The sequence below is a fragment of the Nelumbo nucifera genome, chromosome 1 (genome assembly GCF_055504915.1).
Source record: "Nelumbo nucifera cultivar China Antique chromosome 1, China Antique-T2T, whole genome shotgun sequence".
NCBI classification, from domain to species: domain Eukaryota; kingdom Viridiplantae; phylum Streptophyta; class Magnoliopsida; order Proteales; family Nelumbonaceae; genus Nelumbo; species Nelumbo nucifera.
Window position 1 is genome coordinate 1,102,737 of NC_142649.1, and position 22,353 is coordinate 1,125,089.

At 38.6% G+C, this 22,353-nt stretch overlaps 1 protein-coding gene across 3 annotated transcripts; it reads right to left on the reverse strand.

The window, feature by feature from the left end:
* Window positions 1-724: 724 nt before the first annotated feature.
* On the reverse strand, window positions 725-20,977 carry INT1 (inositol transporter 1). 3 transcript variants are annotated; one of them, XM_010243217.3, is made up of 7 exons: window positions 20,423-20,977; window positions 20,031-20,220; window positions 7,979-8,049; window positions 7,544-7,879; window positions 4,601-4,708; window positions 4,319-4,504; window positions 725-2,047 (listed from the first exon to the last, which is right to left on the reverse strand). In XM_010243217.3, the coding sequence occupies exons 2-7, from the start codon at window positions 20,170-20,172 to the stop codon at window positions 1,358-1,360; spliced, it is 1,533 nt and encodes a 510-aa protein (XP_010241519.1). In that variant the 5' UTR covers window positions 20,173-20,220; window positions 20,423-20,977; the 3' UTR covers window positions 725-1,357. The 3 variants fall into 3 exon arrangements, with proteins under 3 accessions (XP_010241519.1, XP_010241518.1, XP_088758145.1); XM_010243216.3 differs by having other exon boundaries at window positions 20,031-20,252; XM_088902019.1 differs by having other exon boundaries at window positions 20,031-20,977.
* Between the last annotated feature and the right edge of the window lie 1,376 nt (window positions 20,978-22,353).

Here is a 22,353-nt window from a genome sequence, read left to right on the forward strand (position 1 = left end):
AAATCCAAATCCCTAGTTCCTGGCCAATGGGAACCCTAATCAAGCTTTTGGAGCTTTGGAACTCATTAGAATGAGAGGGCAGTTTGAACCCAAGAGGAGTTGTGCCGCCTGAGATAATAGCGCAGAGCACATTGGCCCCGTTTGGTGCGTCTTTTTGTGTAGACTGCCAGCTGTTTAGAAACCCAACAATCTGCGTTTTGGTCTTTTCTGATTTGGTTGGGAAAAGATCTAGCTGCCAAAAGATGCCACCCTGAAAAGACGCATGAAGCCCGTTTTGGGCTATTTTCAGGAAGCTCTAAATCAAACTTTTCAATTTTTTTTTTTAATGTCTTCAAATGGAAAGACACGGGAAGTTGGCTCGATCTTAGTTCAGGCCAGATCAGACGAGCCTGGTCTTTTATAAATTTATCGTGGTACAAATACAAGTAAATAAATCTTAATTTAAAAATTATATAAGATCCATTAAAATTTCTTAAGATTCATATCATAAGAAATTCATAATTTTAATTACTAAACTAATTAATCTAGAATTTTTTATTTTATAAATTACCAAAAATTAAGTAAATCATTTTAACATAAATATATATTAATGGATTAATGGTTCATTCATTTCATGAACATTTAAAAAATATTGATTTTAATAATCAACTTTTTTAATTTTATTTTAAAACTATTTATTTGAATTACATGTAACCCCAAAGTTAATCAATTTATTAATTGATTATTTTGCTCATAAAAGAAACTATATTAAGCTAAGCATAAATACAACGACGAGGGTAGACACCCCATACATATCAACCAAGACAGTAAGACAAATACAAGGAGGAACAGCACAAATCTGCAATCTACTAGATTGTTCTGAACCTACTTTTGAAAGTCTATCAGCACACTGATTGCTTTCTCTATGACAATGCCTGATAACCACATTGGGGCACTTACGTAGTAAACTCAGTTTATCATCATATAAAGGACCAAGACACCATACATTAGACTCCTTGAAGCATTATTAGAACATTAGATTGAAAATCCGATTCGAGCACCAGCCTGTTGTACCATCTTTCCTGAACCAGCTTAAGTTATAGTTTAAGAGACCATACTTTCAGCCACATCAAAAGTTGTATCACCAAGAAAATCTGGGAAACCACATATCCATCGGCCATTATGATCTCGAACAAGACCTGCTTCTGCTTTATTTTATTCCAAACTTCTGGCGGTGATGTCCATTTGCTCCTTAAGAACATTATGATTGGCCTTACATGAATAACAAACCTCAAAGCTGAGCTTTTATTCCAACCCATTGTGAAGGAACCCTGTATTTGATACTATTAAATATACAAGGCGAGGGGCATATAACTACTTAGAACCCATTCCTCCTCCCAAGGAGGCCTTCCCTGTCATTCCCACTCCCCAATGCTCTCTCTTTCCACAAATTTTCCATTTGCTCAAAGCTCAACCCCTTTGTTTCTGGCACATAAACAACCACAAACAAGAAAGCGAGTACAGCAACACCTGCAAGAATCAGGAATGTCACAGCAGTCCCCACAACAGCAGCCATTGACAGGAATGTCTGTGCTACAATGAGATTTGACACCCAATTCACGGTTGCTGCCATACCACCACAAACCCCTCGATAGGCCTCAGGATATATTTCTGAGTTCACAGCCCATGGCACAGGCCCCATGCCAGGTGAGAAAGAAGCAATGTACAATGCTAGTCCCAAGATTGCAAACCAGCTATATCCACTACTGCAGTTGCCACGCAGAACACCTTCCTCACAAAGTCCCAATGAAAGACCAGATGCCTGTAAGAAGAATGCCCCAGAGAGGACCACAAGGGATACAATTACACCAGATAAGCTGGTTAGGGCTAAACGCCGCCGCCCAAAACGGTCAATCAGGTAAATACCTACAATAGTTCCTGTAGCATTCACACCAGCAACAATCAGGGAAAGGAGCAAGGCTAACTGATTAGAATGAAACCCAGCCATTTGCACAATTGTAGGGCTGTAGTACATGACTGTGTTGATTCCAGTGAACTGCTGAAAAGCCTGCAAACTCAAATTTCTGAATGAATGAATAATTCTTGACATTCTGGTCCATGATTTTCACTAATCTAGTTTTGCCATTTTACTTTTTAATTCCCCTATAAGGCAATATTCCAAAAGAGTTCCTATTATATGAACCATGCAATCAGAAGTAGAAAACCATAGGTGGTTCAAAATGGTAAGAGTACTATAACGTTTCATTTTTATCCTATCATCAACATAGATAATTTTAGGTTCAAGCAGGCAAGCGGAATTAGGTGTCTGACATCAATGTTGCAGCATAAAGCCTAGCATGCATGATGTTAAACTTTTACAACTTCAGATCTCACAGGCTGCACCTTATCACATTGAGTGATGTGCATTTGAAACAACCAAAATGTACTTTTGTTTCTTGCACAAGTTAATGCAACGCACCGTACCAAGAATCAGAGAAGTCAATGTTAATAGAATACCTAAGCAGATTCTGCATTGTTCATTTTCCATAATCAAACCATTTACCATGTTGTGTTTGGCCTTCAAAATCCTTAAGCCATAATAAGTTTACCCCTTCAATAACCTTTGACAACTCTATTGGGATACCATCAGGTACTTTTGCCTTTCCTCCCTTCATCTTATTTAGTAACTACTTCACTTTGGTAATTCTAATTTTATGGAAGTAGATGTTATTTTTAATGCCACTACATTTATAAACCCCTTTTTCATTAGCACCCTCTAAATGTTCTTCATTTAATAATTTCTCTAAGCAGTTTACTTATCAAAAAAAAATTTCTCAAAGCAGTTTATTGTATCTTTCTTCTATTTCTTCATCTTTTGTTGAGACTCCTTGATCTCATCTTTGATGCATCTAACATGATTTAAATCTCTGCCTTCCTTTCTCTCATTTTTGCTAATTTATAAATCCATTTTCTCCTTCTTTAGTGCCTAAGTTATGATGAAGTCTATAATATGCTTTAAATTTAGATTCACTTACTTTCTTTTTTAATTTCATTTCTTATGGCTTTATATTTTTCCAAGTTTCTACATCTTTGGTCTTCTGCCAATATTCATAACATGCTCATTTTACTTTGGTTGTACTCTGAATCTCTTCATTTCACCACTAAGTTTCTTTTGCATTTTGCTATTTTTATTTAGATTCTTCTAAAACGTCCTTTGCTACTATTTTTTTATACAGTTAGCAATTTCCAGCCACATATTATTAATGTCTTCATTTAAATTTCACTTTCCTTTTATTATTAACCTACCTCTAAATTGTGCTAATTTTTCTCCTTCTAGATTTGCCCACACCTATTTCTTAGGCACCTACTTTATTTTCTATTCACTTCAATTTCCTACTGTACACATCTACCACCAACAATCTATACTGCATGGTTAAGTTTTCCCCTGAAATGACTTTGCAATCCTTGTTGTTCTATTCTCCTAGTAAGGAAAAAAAAAAAAACTTATTTAACTTAAAATATAATCCACTTTTAAATGTTATTAAATGTCCATCCTTTTTAAAATGTGTTTACTAATGCTATATTATAAGCTATTGAAAATTCTAAAATTGTTTTCCTATTTCATTTCTCTATCCAAATCCAAATCCTCCATGTGTCGTATCATATCCTGCAATTCTTTTCCCAGCACACCTATTTATATGTCCTCCTATGAAAGTCTTCTCTTCATTTGGAATTTCTTCGATTAAAACCCCTTTTTAAGTTTTCCTAAATTATCTTTTAATGTTAATGATTTCCTCACCTAAAATTAGTTAGAATTATTCTATCTCTAACTCTTTTAATAGTTACAATTTCATTTTTTAATCCTTATCTACCATTATTGCTACTCCATTTCTATTATTTACTTCTCCCTTGTACTATAGTTTGTAGCATCAATTTCTTTAGCATTTCCCCCTTCCATTTAATTTCTTGTAAGCATGCAATATGTATGTGTACATGCACACCATGGTTTTAAAAGCCGACCCAGAAACGGAACTGTTTTGGCCACCAGTTCCCGGGGTCAAACGGTCCGACCATGCAGTCTGATCCCAGTCATACCGGACTTGGAGCCATGACCGGTTCCCAGGTCAACTGCCCAACCGCCTGGTCCAGTCTGGTTTCAAAATCATGACGCACACATGCATCCATGAACTTGGCCAACAATTACCATTAAACTATTATGGCCTACCACTAAAAGCTACATATTGAGCCATGTGCCAAGGCAGTATTGACAGTTCAATGATGGCAGCATCCAGTTATCTAAAAACACTCATACAGCTTAGAAGCAGTCATTCATTTTTACCTGAAGTCCAGCACCAGCCAGAAATGCAAGTCTGATTTCCTTGTATTTGAAAATATCTCGATATCTGATAGCATTCCCTGTATCAAGTTCTTCTTGCAATGCAACAGATAGTTGGTCAATCTCCTCCTCCAAACGGTAAGGATCATAGATTTTAGCAAGTACAGCAACAGCTTCAGATTTCTCATTCTGCAGTTAAGGCTCATGTTGAAAATGAATGGCACAAAAAATAGGCAGTCTACAAATAAATTCCACGAAAGGAAACAGAACAAAGTATTTTTGTACCTTCATATAAAGCCAGCGGGGAGACTCAGGAAGAAGCAACATAAGAAAAAATTGTATAACAGCTGGTACAGCAGCAACCCCAAGCATCCAGCGCCACGTCCCTGCGACCTGTTCTATCATGAAAATGGCATTCATAGATTTTGAGCAAACTGAAATTTAGGCTCTAACCATAAGAATAAAGAAAGTACACACAAAGCATACATAGAGAATTTCTTGCAACTAAATAAGAGAGAAAGAGAGCTTCTCTTATTGTCCTCCCAATTCCCAATCAATCACAAGTTGAGGATAGAGTGTCAAAGAAATGCTTCCTACCAGTGTCATTAGGAGGGTGCCCCTGAATTCCCTTATTTTCCACAATAAAATATCTTTGAAGAGATAATATTTCTTGAAGTAATTGCAAGTTATTAACTTAAAATAAAAAGTAAATTGAAAACATCAGACCAGGGTCATGTAGCAGAACCATATAGCTGGAACAAGGCTTAGATGATGATTTGGGTAAGTCCCATTTTGATGAAGGGGGACACCACTACACTAATAACACCCAATTGATATAGTTCCCAGAGGTCCTATCACCCACCTCCATTTCACTTGAATGACAGGTGGCAACTCAAATTCAACCCAAGTGGGCCATTTCTTGATGCTTACACCCATGCTTCTCCAATTCTGACTTAACTGCTGCTACTGCAATGGACTCCAAGGAAGCTGGAGTTAGAGGTCCTAATGAGTCTCCAATGATTGTCATATTAGCATTTCCTTTCATGTTTCTAACCCGAGCTGATATAAGATGTTGATGGAGTTTCTAGCAGGTATCTCTAGTATGCTTAGGCTTCTTGCAATAGTCACATACCAAGTCCTTCTTGTCTTCTAGTTTAATCTCATTACTCCCCCTGTCTCCATTGGGCTTAGGTTTGGCTGTACTAACCATAGCTGATTGGTCAATCCTAGACTGTCTACATTCCTCCCACTCTCCTTTCCATACACAAAAGTATATGCTTGAGAAAGGGTCACACTTTCTCCAGAAAGAATGTGCTATCTAGAATAGGGGTGAGCATTATTCGGCTAAAATCGAAAAACCAAACCAAAAATTTCAATTTCATTTTTTTTCGGTTCGGTTTTTCCAGTTTTTGGTTATTTCGGTTTTGTAAAATTTTGGTTTCAGTTTCGGTTTTCATGTTTAGAAATTTGATTAACCGAAAAAACCAAATTAACCGAACTTTATTATCTAGAATATATATTAACATATAATACATATATAATATGTATAAAATATATTATATTGTATTAAAATATGTAATTTATTATATACATTGTATAACATATATTTTTTAGTATATATTATATATTAAAATATACACTATAATATATATAGTGTTGAAATTTGGTTTTAACCGAAAACCGAACCGAAAATTTTGGTTTTGGTTATTTAGGTTTTTCAATATTTTGATTTCGGTTCAGTTTTTCATTTAAAATTTTGGTTTTAAAGATTTCGGTTTATTCAGTTCGATTTTTATCCAAATAGACCATTTGCTCACCCCTAATCTAGAAATATCAAATCTAGGGTTTAGTCTAGCAAGGAATTCAAACACCCTATTCTTTTCTACCAAGTTCTAATAAGTTGTTGCATCCTCAATACTCTCCCAAACAAGAGGTCTATCTCCTTGCCTTGTATTAATTATTTGATTCCTCAACTAATAGGCTCTAGATACATTTTGCTTCTGAGAATAAATCTCAATTGCTCCATACCAATTCTCCTTTGTAGTATCAGCCCACAAAAAACTTTTATTAATAGGTAACATAGAATTACACAGCCAAGACATTACCATGTAATTCTCTTGCACCCACTGGGAATAATTTGTATCAGGTTTCTTCTCCTCTCCATTAATACACCCTAGTTTTCCATGTGCACCAATAGCCATCTTGGCTGATTGTGGCCATTCTAGATAGTTTGTACCACTCAATTTAATTGTAGTAATAACCCCAGATCCAAAAGGATCACTAGTACCTCCTACACCCAGACCTAGGTCACCGATAGATTTCTGTTCAGCACTACAGCCCTCCATATCAATTTAATCAGCTTAAATCAATAAGAAAAAACAAACAAAATACTTCTAGATCAGATCAATCTCAGCAGAATAAGTGGGGAGCTCTTCCTTTGAAAACCTTGCCCAGAGAGAAATCTCCCTTCCTGGTAACTGAGAGAAGCAAGAGAATACTGTATCGACCTCACTATGAAGCCCAAAACTTGCTAGAAACTGAACCACCCACTGTAGGAAGCTCCAATAAATCCAGAAAGATCTGAGTGCCCAATTCCAGGTCAAAAACCAAGAGTCCAATCTGACTAGGACTCTTCCTTCACTCTAGTCTTCCTGATCTTGATGCCAATTAATCAATTTTCTATTCCTTTATGCAGTTGTCTGATCTAGGGCTGCATGAATCTGCTTCAAGAATGTTTAATCTTGACTCTGATACCAAGTAGAAATCAATAGAACAGAAATAAAATTGCAAAGAGGAAGAAAGGTGAGAATTTGTGGAAGAGTAGAAGGAGAAGAGAAAGAATAGAGAACAGAAAGAGAAGGCAATAATGCTGCTCACCCTCTCCCATTAACTTTTATACTTACATAAAAACATAAGTACAAAGACATATACCCTTGATAGGGCGGCTGATGCTTACAACTTAAAAAAGAAACATAAACTACAGCTTAAAAGACTTATAACTAATAGATTGTAGTCCCAACATGCTAACTAAACAAAATAAGAAAATAAAAGAAGCTAATAACAGTAAAATCCTCAACAACTTTCTCAATCCACCTACTATAATATATATACTAGGTAATTTCATTTTAGTTCTTACTTTTAAGAATTTTATTGGGTATTTTTCAAAATAGCTATAATAAAGAAGAGATAGATAAATCACAGAAAACAGAAGATTAAAATAAACCTGACCTCAGTAAAAGCAAGATTCACAAGGTAAGAAAGAAACTGTCCACCAGTAATCATAAGAACATTTGTGCTCACAAGTCCTCCCCTAATTTCAGATGGGGATGCTTCAGCAATATAGACTGGAGCAGTAATAGATGCTACACCCACACCCAAGCCAACCAGAAGCCTTCCAAATATAAGAATATATGGGTCTGGTGCAGCGGCCATCACAATTGATCCAATAGTAAACACCACATCAGCAAAAAGAGTAGCTTTCTTACGTCCACAAGCATCATTCATCCAACCCCCTGCTGCAGCTCCAATAACTGCTCCTACTAGTGCCATGCTAACAATTGTTTCCTGTAATTGTCAGGATTCAGTAACTTTCTGAGAAACAAAAGTCAATCAAGTTGATTATTCAAACACCAGAGCAAATAGAACAAATTTTATAACTTGTACCTGTAGAAAGTTACTACGATCAACCATCTCAAAATCATCTCGAATATAGAGAAGAGCCCCTGATATAACACCTGCAATAAATATTTTCACTATGTTAGGTAAATATGACACTTCAGAACAAGGAAGCATTAACTGAGAAATAGAGTGTTGATGCAAATGATGCACCATTTAATATCAAGATTAAAGGATTTCAAACTCAGGAATCTAAAAGAATTTCTGCTGGTATAACCAAGTTAAGAAAAAAAACAGTAATTGTAGTCATGAAGATCCATATTATGTAAGTTTTTTTTTTTGAATATTATTTTTTATGTACCTTGTATTATCTTGTGTCTCCTGTTTATTTTAAAAGCACAAGATGCCAAAAAAAAAAAAAACGGATTTTTGCACCCAAGGCACAAGGTGCAAGGTGAGACACACCTTTTTGAAGCAACACAAAAAATTTTGAAGAAATTCAAAAAAATGCAAACAATTCAAAAAATATTAAAAAGTAGTGTTAATTAAAATGCAAACTTTAATTTTAAACTAAATGTTTTAAGAAGCCTACTAGCTCAAATTAAAATACATAAACATAACATATTGTTAGTGGTGTTAGTGAAGGGGTATTTCAGTCTTTGTACTTGTTGAGAATGCTGATGTGTACTGTTATGTTAGTTCGAGTGCCTCTTACTTAAAGAAGGGCACTCAAGTCTTTTTCAATAAGTCAATAATATAATAATAGGTCTGGCCGAATCAAGGGATTAACTTTTTTTCCTAATTCGAACCAGCCTTTCTCTCTTTTCTCTCTTCTCTCTTTTCTTCTTTCCTCTCCTACTTCTTGCTGTCTACTTTACTCTACAGTCAACGAACAAGACAGAATTCTATGGCAGGTCAAACTTCAACATGGTATCAGAGCTAGGTTCACCAAATCAGACTTGCTAGAATTCTGCCTTCTGCGCATTCGAATTAGGGTTTCACTTGGGGTTCTCAGTTGTGAGTTGGAGACTGGGAAAAGGGCTGAAAAGGAGTGATCGCCCTCTTCCCTAGGAGGTCTCTATGCCTCCGATTGTGTCGTTGGTGATTGGTTGCTGTGGTTTCTAAGCCCTAGTTAGGGCTGGTACGTGTGGTGCAGTGGTGTCTCAGCCCTTCGTATGGTTGGCCTTCAGGCGATGAGGTAAAGTTTTTTTTTATATATTTTTTTTTTGTTATGGAATACATGAGAGGTGTAGTACAGTTCGCATGATGGGTTCTCAGATTGCAGTATGCTAGGGTTTATGCTAGGGTTTATTCTGGTTTGTGTGTGATTCGAATGGCAATAGTGTCTACTTAATGGTGAAGCTTCCTATAGTTGTGGATTAATGTTGGTGGTGTTACAAGTGTGGTTTTCAGCTTTTGATATCGCTGAAATCAGTGTGTAGACCTTGGTGAGTAGGGGTTGTGGTGTTGTAGTTTTCAACATTTAATACTGCTGAAATCAGTGTACAGACTTCGGTGAGTAGGGTTTGTGGTGTTGCAGTTCTCAGCTGTTGAAATCAGTGTGCAGATTTCGATGAAGTGTCTGTGTGTAGTGTGCAGTGTGTAGTGCTCCTAATTCAGTGCTCAGAATTAAGGGAGTTCGGCAATGGCAGATAACAGTGATAGTAAACCTAGTGTCATGATATCTACTGACTACCTGAATGTCCAAATGACCTCCATTAAACTGAATGGAGAGAATTATGTCCCTTGGGCCAAGTCTGTAGAGGTTTTTCTGAAGGCGAAGAAGAAAGTGAAGCATATAAGAGAGGAGAAACCCCCCGCTAATTCTCAGGAGTATGAAGACTGGGAACAGGAAGATGCACAGATCATTACATGGTTGTGGAACAGTATGGAACCCAAAATCAGTGTGAACTTCATGTTTCTTGACACAGCCAAAGAGGTGTGGGATCATGCCAAGAAACTGTATTCAGGTCAGGATAATACCACTAGGGTATATCAACTGTATCAGGAATACTTCAATCTGCAACAGGGAAATCAGAGCCTTGAGGAGTACTATGCCAATGTGAGGAATATCCGTAATGAGTTAAATGTCTATCATCCTCTCACTTCAGATGTCAAAGTTCAACAGCAACAGCGAGAGCAGCTTGATGTAACACGGTTTCTGGTGGGGCTGAAGTCTGAGTATGAACCAGTACGAGCCCAGATACTAGGGGGATCTGCTCTTCCATCTTTAGAGGAGGTGTTTGCTCGTCTTCGGAGGGCTTCCATTGGATCTATGGACTCTAATGTCTCCGATAAATCAGCAGTTGCAGTGTCAAGAGGCCGAGGTGGCAGAAGTGGGACTCGAGGAACCCAGCCTGGCAGGAGTGGTAGTGGTGGATCTACACACATCCGTGGTGGTGGTCGTACTGGAGGCAGAGATTCAGGGGGAGCTCGTGGTAGAGGACGTGGCTCGGGTCCACGGAAGTGTACTCACTGTGGTTTGGATGGACATACCATTAACTACTGCTATGACTTACATGGTCCTCCCTCGACGTGGGCCAACCATGCCATGACTAGTGACACCAGTTTCAGCCCTACACAGGAGAAACGGTCAGCTGACCCGATGCCTTCTACTCCCTCAGATGGTCCAGGCAAGGAGATGGTGAGTGTTCCTCGTGATGAGTATGAGAGGTTTGTTCAATCCAAGTCGCAGCAGAACACAGCTTCCTTTGCACACTCAGGTATGGCTTGTTTGGCATCCACACCCAACCCCTGGATTATTGACTCTGGAGCCTCCGATCACATGACGGGAACTCCAGGTGTGTTTTCATCTCTCACTCATTGCTCAACATCACAATCTGTTACCCTTGCTAATGGCTCCACGTCATCTATCTGTGGTGTTGGTAATGTTGACCTAGACCCTGTATCCCTATCCTCTGTTTTATATGTACCTAAGCTTCCATTTAATCTTATGTCTGTTAGTAAGCTGACCAAGTCACTTAAGTGCTCCATCACTTTTTACCCTTCTATGTGTGTTTTTCAGGATCTCAAGACGGGGATGAAGATTGGTGGAGGGCATGAAGCCGGTGGACTGTATTATCTTGATGGTGGTGGACGAACGTCAACGGCTCTTCAGTCATCCATTTCTCCTCTCCAGTGGCACTGTAGATTTGGTCATCCTTCGCTGAAAGTGTTGCAGTCCTTAGTCCCTTCATTGAGTCAACTTTCTGTTTTAGATTGTGAGTCTTGTCAATTTGGGAAACACCATCGTGTTCCCTTTCGTTCTAGGGTCGATAACCGTGTGTCGAGTCTTTTTTCTTTAATTCATTCAGATGTTTGGGGTCCTTATAAAGTGATGTCATATAATGGATACCGATATTTTGTTATTTTTGTTGATGACTGTTCAAGAATGACGTGGCTCTATTTAATGAAAGAAAGAAGTGAATTATTTTCCATCTTCCAGAAATTTTATGCTGAGATCCGCAATCAATTTGGTGTTCACATCAAAATTTTCCGTTCTGATAATGGTCGTGAATACTTGTCCTCATCTTTTCGAGAATACTTGGACCACCATGGGATTATACACCAAACTTCATGTACCTATACTCCGCAACAAAATGGGGTTGCTGAGAGAAAGAACCGCCATCTTGTAGAAACGGCACGCTCCCTCATGCACCACATGAATGTTCCCAAAACTTTTTGGAGCGATGCAATGCTCACCTCTTGTTTCTTAATTAATCGGATGCCCACGTCTATCCTTGATGGTCGTTCTCCTTTTAGTGTCTTATTCCCCAACATGTCTCCGTTTCCGCTTTCTCCCCGGGTATTTGGGTGTGTCTGCTTCGTTCATAATCTGAGTCCCGGGACTGACAAGTTAGATGCACGTTCCCTGAAGTGTATCTTCCTTGGTTATTCCCGAACTCAGAAAGGGTACAAGTGTTATCATCCTAGTTCTCGTCGTTCCTTGGTATGTGCTGATGTTACATTCTTTGAGTCTACTCCGTTCTTCGTGGGGTCCGGTGCTGCTGCTTCCCCCACATCACCACCTCCTCTTCCTCTTCCTGTGGCTGATCCACCTCCTTTGGTTCCAGTCATGCCTACGTCCTTGCCTCCGGTGCCACCATTGGTTGACCGTCCACCCATCCGTCACGTGTATACACATCGCCCACGTGTACCGGCTGCAGCTCCTCCAGCTTCATCACCGTCGACAGATCCAGCTCCAGCTTCGACACCAGCCTCCGACCTAGATCTTCCTATTGCCTTACGGAAAGGTAAGCGTACTTGCACCCTTCACCCTATTTCCAATTTTGTTTCACTTACCCACCTCTCCGCTTCCCATCGCCAGTTCATATCTTTGTTATCCTCCGTGGTTGTTCCTAAGGATGTCCAGGAAGCCCTTACCTCTCCAGAGTGGTGCCGTGCTATGGAAGAAGAGCTCTCTGCTTTGCATCATAATCACACTTGGGATCTCACCGCTCTTCCTCCTGGGAAGCAGGCTGTCGGTTGTAAGTGGGTGTATAGTGTTAAGTACTTGCCAGATGGTCGTGTTGAGCGCCTGAAGGCGCGGCTGGTTGCCAAAGGGTACTCCCAAACCTATGGCATTGACTACACGGAGACGTTCTCCCCGGTTGCTAAGATAGGATCAGTTCGTGTCGTCATCTCCCTTGCAGCTATGTCTGGTTGGCCTCTCCATCAGCTCGATATCAAAAATGCCTTTTTGCATGGGGATTTGCTCGAGGAGGTCTACATGGAGCAACCACCTGGGTTTGTTGCTCAGGGGGAGGATGGTAAGGTATGTAGACTTAAGAAGGCTATTTATGGACTTAAACAGTCCCCTCGAGCATGGTTTGGTAGGTTCAGTGAGGTGGTCAAGAAGTTTGGTCTGAAACAGTGCCAAGTTGATCACTCTGTCTTCAGTCTTGACTCTTCGGCAGGTAAAATAATATTGGTGGTGTATGTGGATGATATCGTTGTGACTGGGAATGATAAAATGGGCATTGACAGATTGAAGGCATTCCTACAGGAACACTTTCAGACAAAGGACCTTGGCAAGTTGAAATACTTTTTGGGCATAGAGGTAGCAAGATCTAAGCATGGCATTAATTTGTGCCAGAGGAAATATGTGCTTGATTTACTGGAAGAAACAGGATTGTTGGGTACTAAACCGGCTGAGACACCTATGGAAACAAATACGAGGCTGAGCAGTGATATAGGTGAAGTGTTTGAAGAGCCTGGCAGATACCGACGACTTGTAGGCAAACTAAACTATCTAACCATTACTCGGCCAGATATTTCATTTGCGGTTAGTGTGGTGAGTCAGTTCATGCAGAAACCTTTGGTCCCACATTGGAATGCAGTGCTAAGGATTGTGAGGTATCTGAAAGGAGCTCCTGGTCGTGGTTTGCTGTACAGAAGTGGTGGAAAACTGGTAGTAGAAGGATACACCGATGCTGATTGGGCAGGTTCTATGTCTGATAGACGATCTACCACAGGCTATTGCACCTTTCTGGGGGGTAACCTGGTAACATGGAAAAGTAAGAAGCAAACAGTTGTGGCAAGAAGCAGTGCAGAAGCGGAATATAGGGCCATGGCACATACTGCTTGTGAACTAGTGTGGCTGAGGAACCTTCTACAGGAGATAGGATATGACATCAGTACTCCAATGAAGCTCTACTGTGACAATCAGGCAGCGGTTCATATCTCTTCCAATCCAGTGTTTCATGAAAGAACCAAGCACATCGAAGTTGACTGTCATTTTGTGAGAGAGAAGGTGCTGAATGGGGTGATAGAAACTGCATATGTTAGTACGGGAAACCAGTGGGCAGACTTGTTTACAAAAGGCTTGAGTCGGGGGAGAGTGGACTACATATGTAACAAGCTGGGATTATATGATATATACTCACCAGCTTGAGGGGGAGTGTTAGTGGTGTTAGTGAAGGGGTATTTCAGTCTTTGTACTTGTTGAGAATGCTGATGTGTACTGTTATGTTAGTTCGAGTGCCTCTTACTTAAAGAAGGGCACTCAAGTCTTTTTCAATAAGTCAATAATATAATAATAGGTCTGGCCGAATCAAGGGATTAACTTTTTTTCCTAATTCGAACCAGCCTTTCTCTCTTTTCTCTCTTCTCTCTTTTCTTCTTTCCTCTCCTACTTCTTGCTGTCTACTTTACTCTACAGTCAACGAACAAGACAGAATTCTATGGCAGGTCAAACTTCAACACATATAAAACATACTAAAAGTGAAATGCAAAAATAAAATCAAATGTAACATATAAAACATATTCAAGCACTCAACAATTCAAGCATGTCAAACTTTACATATCTTTATTTCTTTCCCAATCACATTACTTCCAACAACTTATCTTTATTTCTAGCCTTGCCTCGAGGCTTAGGCCTTTGGCCTTGCCTCAAGAGCCTTTTAAAACAATGCTCAAGACTGCATGGGATGCACACCAAGTATCCTTAAAACGGCCCTGGTACCAAGTAGGCAATAAAGAACCAGAAAAAATAAAGAAAATGGAAGAAAAAGAACAGAAGAAAGGTTTACAAGAGAAGAAGAAAGAAGGATGAGGTTGGAGAAGAAAGACGAGGGGAGAAAAAAAAATTATTGCCGCCCTGTGCAATAATATTTATACTAAAGTGTACAAAGAAAAGTATGCTCTTAATAGAGCGGATGTTACAAAACAAATAAAAACCAAAAAAAAGCCCAACTAAGACCTAACTACAACTGTCAGCAGATTCTTTATTGTTCCTCTCAAACATTGTTTTAAAAGGCTCTTGAGGTGAGGCTACAAAAAAAGGCCTAGCCTCAATGGCCTCGCCGCCAGCAAGGCTTAGGCCTTGAGTTGTTTGAGGCTTAAGCCTTTGGGCCTTTGGCCTCAAAATGTCCAAGGTTTAGGCCTCAACTATTCAGCATGCTAATGTGGAATATGAAGGTTTACATAGGGGCAAACATAAATTTAAGACAAAAAAAAAAGCCTTGTTTTGTATATATTGGTGTAATGAGCAAATAAATAAACATGCAAATAATAGAAACTTGCATATAAATGTATAAGAAAATAACTTGCCTTACAGTTCATGCTTTATTCTTAACCATTTGCCCATTTGTCTCATACTTGATAATCTATTTCTTCTAAAGCACATGCATCATATAGATGGTCACTCTTCACTAGCATACTAGTGCAAGAAAGGAAATAGGAATGCCTTGTTCTTAAAAACAATGTTGGTTCATATCCCTAAATTGAAAAGTTTGACTTCTATGGTTTTGTTATTCTAGGGAAAAATTAAAAAAAAGGAAAAAAATAAAAAACTAATTCGATAAGATTCTAACCAAAATTGTAGTGTCTCTTTGGGGTACCGATACCCCTTTTTTTATGGTATTTTAAAAAAATCTTTTTAATAATAAAATAATATAAAACTAACCTTATAAAATAAAAAAACTATAAAAAAAGGTATGCATGGTTCAAAGTGCTGATACTCAATACATCCCTTTCAGCATATTGGGGTGTATGGATACTTTGAACCATAAATCCATGTCTAATATACTGATAAAAATAAATAAATCCATGTCTAATATATCATACAAGCCATATAAGATCCTAATGTTATGTTTTCATGTCTTTATTGTTTATGGATTATATCATTTTCTTTTTTTTTTTCTCAAGGCTTATGCCTCACCCCTATGAAACACAACCGCCTCGCCTCCGCTCTCAAACTCTGAAAGAATCAGGACCCATTCCAAAATCCTATTACATACCTAGAAACAAGACGATCATGAGATTTGTGCTTGTCTTCAAAAAAAAACTTCTATTTCTTTCTTTCCAAAGTTCCCAACAAAATGCAAAAGGTATACAGCTCCAAATGATCTTTCTTTCCTATTTCCGTTCAAGGCTGGCCAGAGAGCCAAACTTTCACTTGAAGATCTTGGGTTCCACATATCCATTTTGAAAACTGAGAAAAGGAGCCCCACATAATCTTTGTATAGCAGTGACCAAAACACAGGTGAAGCACAAGTTCATCCTCTAGAAGACAAAGTTAGCATCTTCCTGCCAAATGAAAGCCTTTACCCATGATGTGATCTTGTGTAAGAATGCTGTCCAATGACACAATCCAAGCAAAAGGGCACTACCTTAAACAGGAGAGGATTGCCCCAAACACCTTTAACAGTTTCCCTATCTACTTGATTCCTTGCCAAAGCGTTGTGAAAACTCCCTTATTACTCTCCTTGCACCATTTAGAATCAGCTCTTTCCAGATTTAACTCAGCTCTTTGGATCTTAGCTAGAAGATTAATACATTCCTCCATTTCCTAGTCTAGAAGAGCCATTCTTAACTTTGGGAACCACACCACTCCACCTTGTATAATTTCATAGCATTGAGCAATTGAGATATTTCTTCTACTCAATCTATACATTCTTGGACAAAGATCACAAAGCTTCCCTATCCCCAACCAATCATCCTCTCAAAGCCTAATGTGTTCACCATTCCCAACATTAAAGGAAACAAAATTCAAAAAATTTGAATGATAATTCATTTTCCCCTTCTAGAGTCGACACAAACTCCATATGAAGGTTTAACCTCCCTCAAATCCTACCCATAATTAACTTATTTGCAAGCAATCACCCTTCTCCACAATGAATTCCTCTCCCTCCCAAACCTACATAACCACTTCCCCAAGATAGCTTTATTAAAAGTTCTTACCCTCCTAATCTCAAGACCACATCCTTCTTATCCCTGAAACCTTTTCCTACTTCACTAGATGAAATTTCTTATAATGACCCCTAACATTCCAAAGAAACTCCTTTTTCAAATTCTCAATCGTCTCCACAACTGAAGCACAGCACCTTAATCAATGAGAGATAATAAATTGGAAGATTAGATAAAACACTCTTAATTAAAGTAATCTTTCCGCCCAACAACAAATACCTACCTTTCCAACTCGCCAATCTTTGATCAATTATATCTAAAATAGGCAGCCAAATATATGTGCATGCAAAATGCAAAATCCCCCCCACCACAATCATTACTCTTTAACAGATTAATTTTTTGCCCAGACACCATCTCATAACATTTCAAAATTGCTCCTAATATTAGAACTGCAGCATCCAAAAAAATCAATGTATCATCCGTAAATTGCAAATGTGAAATCAACACCTCTCCATTTCCAACTAGAAAACCTTCAAACAGCCCCTATTCCACCCCTCTTACCAACATTCTGATCATCACCTCTGCCACCAAGACCAAAACAAGCAGGAAAATGGATAACCTTGTCTAATGCCTCTTGAAGCTTGGAAAAATCCAGCTCCTCCATTTCTCCCCAAATCCCATTCCATCCAGAACTTCTAACAAATCCCATTCCACATGATCATAAGCCTTATCAATGTCCAATTTACAAATCACACCTACCTTCCCACTTCTAATTCTTGCATCAGCACATTCACTTGCAACCAAAACCCCATCCAAAATTTGTCTCCCTTCTACAAAAGCCATTCAAGTAGGACCTAATACTTCATGCAAAACTAATTGCAACCTTCTTGACAAAACTTTTCCAATAATCTTATAAGGGCTACTGATTACACTTATTGACTGAAATCTTCTACCTTCGAAGCATCCTCCACCTTAGGAATCAAGGAAATGAATGTAGTTTTCGCACCTTCTCAATGAACTTTGCAATCTACATTTCTTTAAATATCTGCATAAAATCCTTCTTGACAATATCCCAACAAGACGTAGAAAAAAATATTGAATCCATCCAACCCTAGTGTTTTGTCTCACTTCATCACCTTAATTGCTGCCCATACTTCCTCCTCTTCGAGTTCCCTTTCCAACCAAGATTTTTGGACCCCTCCAATTCTTTCCAACCACGAATCACCAAGGAAACAGTTCCTACATGGAGAGGAGCTGAACAAATCAATGTAGAAATTTTTAATAGTTTCTGCAATTTATTCCTGGTCATCCACCACCCTTTCATCCTCCTCTAGCCTAAGAATGAAATTTATTTGGCCTAGAAAGAAGCGCTATTTTATCCCCTTCCTTAAGCCATAAAACTCTAGATTTTTGCCTCCACATCACATTCTCAAAATGAAATATTTTCTCCAATTCTTCCTTCAAAATGTTTCTCTCTCTTCTCCCTTCATTGGACAATGCATCCTCTTTTTTCAGCCTATCCAACCTTGGCATTTTCCCTACAAGCTCTGTCTTTCTTGTTTGCACATTTCCAAGACCTGTTTATTCCACACTTTTTTTATCAGCAACACAGAAAACTTAATTAATTACCTAAATTAGAAAAGGTTACAAGGGGTTGTGAACCCGTTACAGCAACAAACACCCCATCACCCTATTACAATTGAGCCCAATACAATTGATGTTTATGAACACGTTCTTAGCCAAACCCTCCACCAAACAATTAACTGACCTTATTACCCTCTTATTTGGATTTTCAATTCCCTTGAAATCCACTTGAAATGTATAATTTCATTTCAATAATGCCAAACCACTCCCTTACGGCCTTACCTTTCTTCAGCCACCCAACTACTATCTTCAAATCCCCTTCAATAACCAACTTTATAATCCCCATTTCTTTAGCTTTTGTACCCCAAAAATTTCTGCCATAAGCTCTGCTCCGACTGCATCACCCCTTTCTATTGCCCCCCAATTCCTAAAGAAATCCTCCACTGTAAAGTTTGAAAAAAGTTTTGATTTCTTCACCCAATGTGCAACTCTTAGGGTTACAATTACAATGACTGTCTCCTTACTCTTTTCTTTTTCCCCAAAAATTCTTGTGTTCCTCTCTTCCCAAACTGTCCAAAGCACTGCTACTCCTGTACATCCCCACAAAATTCTGCCCCCTTTTTTGTACACAAAACAAATGGGCAAAACAACCCATCCAAACTGGCAGGGGGATTACACCTACAACCAAAAAGAGAACAAAACCATTCCCAAATACAACAAACAAAGGGACAGGAGATTAAGAGATGGTAGGCAGTCTCACCATTCAACTTATAGAGAAAGCACCAATTAGAGGACAAGGACACATTTGGTCTTTTCCTTTGCAACAAGTCACAAGTATTAATGCTCCCATGGAAAATTTCACAACAAAAAGAACTAACTTTTGGGGGACCATACTTCTTTCACAGAAAAGGGAAGAGAAGATGCAGTGGCTACAAGAGAGGTGAAAAAAGATTTATAGGAAAACATCCCATTAGGACTCAAAGACCAAACCCGACTACCACTTGCAGGAGCATTAAAAACTATGTTATCCAAAATACTCAACAGGTTAGACAAAAGGAATTCCAGACTCTCTAGGGTTCCTCAAAAGACCCAAGTTCCAATTCAACCCAATAGAGGAAGGAGACTGAATGAACTCCGACACAGGTCTTTCTTTCAGGTTGAAGAGAACGAGCATGGAAGGAAAAACATCTTTCAAAGGAGACTCCCCAACCCAGACATATTCCTAGAAAGTTAAGAGATAAAATTGATACTCCCATTGATCCTAACAACAAGCTGAATGTTGAGAAAATGAGCTACATAAAATTAAGGGTATATATAAATGGTTGATAAGCAGGTTGTTAGATTTGTTTGACTCGACCTAACACATCCTATGTTGTTAGTGCGGTAAGCTAATACAATCATCATCCTCAGGGACCACATCTAGGAGCAAGTTAAAATGTATTATAGTAAACAAACTTTATATGAAAAACATTGGCCATATCCATCAAGGAATCCCCAATTAAATATCCAATGGAGAAGATGCAATTATATTATTTCTTTTCAGAGCTTTTGCAGCAATTGTTTCTAAACAATCAAAGAACATGAGAAAGACCTTGGATGGTTAACATCCCCCTACTTTGATATAGAGGATATCTTCCATTTCCTTCTCCAATCAGGACTTTGGTATTCCTCTTCAAGGTTGAATACTTTTATCATCCAAGCATTTTGACTTATAACTTACAAGAGTAATTGATCATTGCTAAAGTCTAAATCAGATGCATCACTTACAACTAAATAGAAAGAAACAAGATAATATCAAGACGAGTAGAACGTTCAAGAAATAGTACTAATACCTCTCATAAATCATAAACAGAAAACATAGCAATAGCACAGAAGATTGTATCAGTACCTGTGTCATACCCGAACAACAAGCCACCAATACTAGCAGTCAGAGTCAGACCCAGTACATAAGGGTTGCTGAAATACGAATTCTTTCTTCCAGCGCCTGAGTCCAAATACCCTGAGCTTCCAGGTAAAGACTCGATTGTCATCCTCAGAAAATTCAACGCCCAGCTCCCACAATTTGCAAATAAAACACCCTGAAACCAATCTCCTTAAAATTTGAAATTGGCTAAACGAAAATGACCAGAATGAGTATAGACAGCACCAGTTCCTCGATAGCAGCTTCAATTAGTATCAAAGAATAACACTCCCTTCTTAATTAGGGTAAAATGGTAAAACCCCTTAGAAAAAAATTAAAGGGTATTGTACTTCTATTTATTCAACGGACGAATTTCTTACCAAGATTTCAATTCAGGCACCGAAAAGAAAGTTCTACAATCCTCCAATTCAGTGACAATTCACGGAAATACCCCCAAGACCACCGAATCTCAATCTATAACACCTACCCAAAACGAAATTCGAGAGCCAAAAACACAATAACGAGCGCAAGAACTTGAATGAAAATAGCCTCAAACCCAATATCTCCACATAACAAAAAGAAATCTATCTCCTTCCAAAAGTGCGCACAACGAAATTCTTTAAAGAAATTCACAGAACTTTGAGCTCTCTAATGCTTCCAAATTCAACGATAATCAGAGAAAAAAATACTGGGAAAATCCCGATAATTTCGATAGCTTTTTTTCCTTAGATCCTTAGAGAATCCCGTGAAATACTTGAAACCTGTAACAACAGAAGTAGTGGTTGAGAGAGAGAGGCTGCTGTGAGCTCTGAAGTCTCCCTTTTCAACAAGCACGACTTTGGTGAATTTTTCGTGTTCACAAAATTGTTACAAGCCTTCCTGACCACAAAAGTAGTATGTAATTTCATAGAGTTCCCCGTCTCCCCTTCAGTTGAACACTTGTCAGTTGTCGCTCAGTTGTTCAAATTTTTAGACAAATCTGACCAACGTGTCAAACCGGATAAACTCTTGGAGCCCCACTACGATGCGGAGGAGGCATAGATACCTGAAAAGTTGGAAACCAATGAATTGGTATCATAGATTGGAGATGTCAAGTTCCAAATCTCCGCTTGAATAAAACCCCTACAGTGCCCACACAAATAAAACGCATTCTTTGTGTTGATGCAACGTGGTTTTATGCCACAGCCATCATTTTGGAATCGTACTTTTGAATAAGGTTTGACTGAACACGAATGCTGTTCGACTGGCTGTGGAACCAATGATAAAATTCCACGTCATTAATAAAATATAGGGAAAAATACGAATACACACGATGTAGAATTCTGAATTCCAGCCACCCCTACAGCTAGCCCTCTTCCCCCTATAAATCACATCCTGCCCGTGAATTTGACATCAATTCACGGTCAGGATGCATTCCCCCTGTATTTCGTGGCAAACTCTGAACTGGACTGATCCGTACTTCTCCCTAAAATATATGGTCTCGCACTAATCACATTACAGACGTGGAATCTCGTCATCGGTTTCACAGCTATCCGAACAAACGTCCCGTTCAATTCATCCGAATTCCGTACTTTTACTTCTCACCCTCTAAACATTATGCCACATCAATCATTCTACACCCTATCTCATTCCCTTTTTAACATATCAAATCAGCGCCTCACATCCTTTCAAATAAATAATAAAAATTTCAATTATTTGATAAAGGCATATAAAAATATATAAATTATTCTTGCGTTTCTAACGGATAAAGGGCAATTTTTTGTCCTTTATATCAATAAAAAATAATATTTTATATAATAACTAAAATAGGATAGTTGGTTTTTTGAAAAATATAAAAAAAGGGCATTGTCACTCGTCTTCCTCCTCTGCCCTGTATTCGTGGCAGGTTAAGGTCATCGATGGCAACTAAGACCCGATCCTCATGAGAAACCATATTAGGTAAAATCATAGGTGGCACAGTGGAATGTCTTCTTGCTTTTTTAGTTAAAGTGACGTCAACAACCTCAAATCCCAGCCAACCTTAAACCATAATTCTCTCTTTGTAAAACTTATTTCTGTTACTATAATGGTTCCAGTTGCTTTAGTGGAGACTACAACAAAGCAAAAGAAATTCATTTACAAGTCAAGTGGTCGTGCTTCTACTGCCTAACTTGCCCAAGTTCGTCTTCGCCTTCCTCGGCGCATCTACACTTTGTCTGAGATTGCCAAACAAACCAAAGACTCGAATGTAGCCACCGATTTGCTTTTTGGGACATAAAGAGCATTTCTGATTATAACTTGATCGGAATCTTATGATCCATTCACATGAATA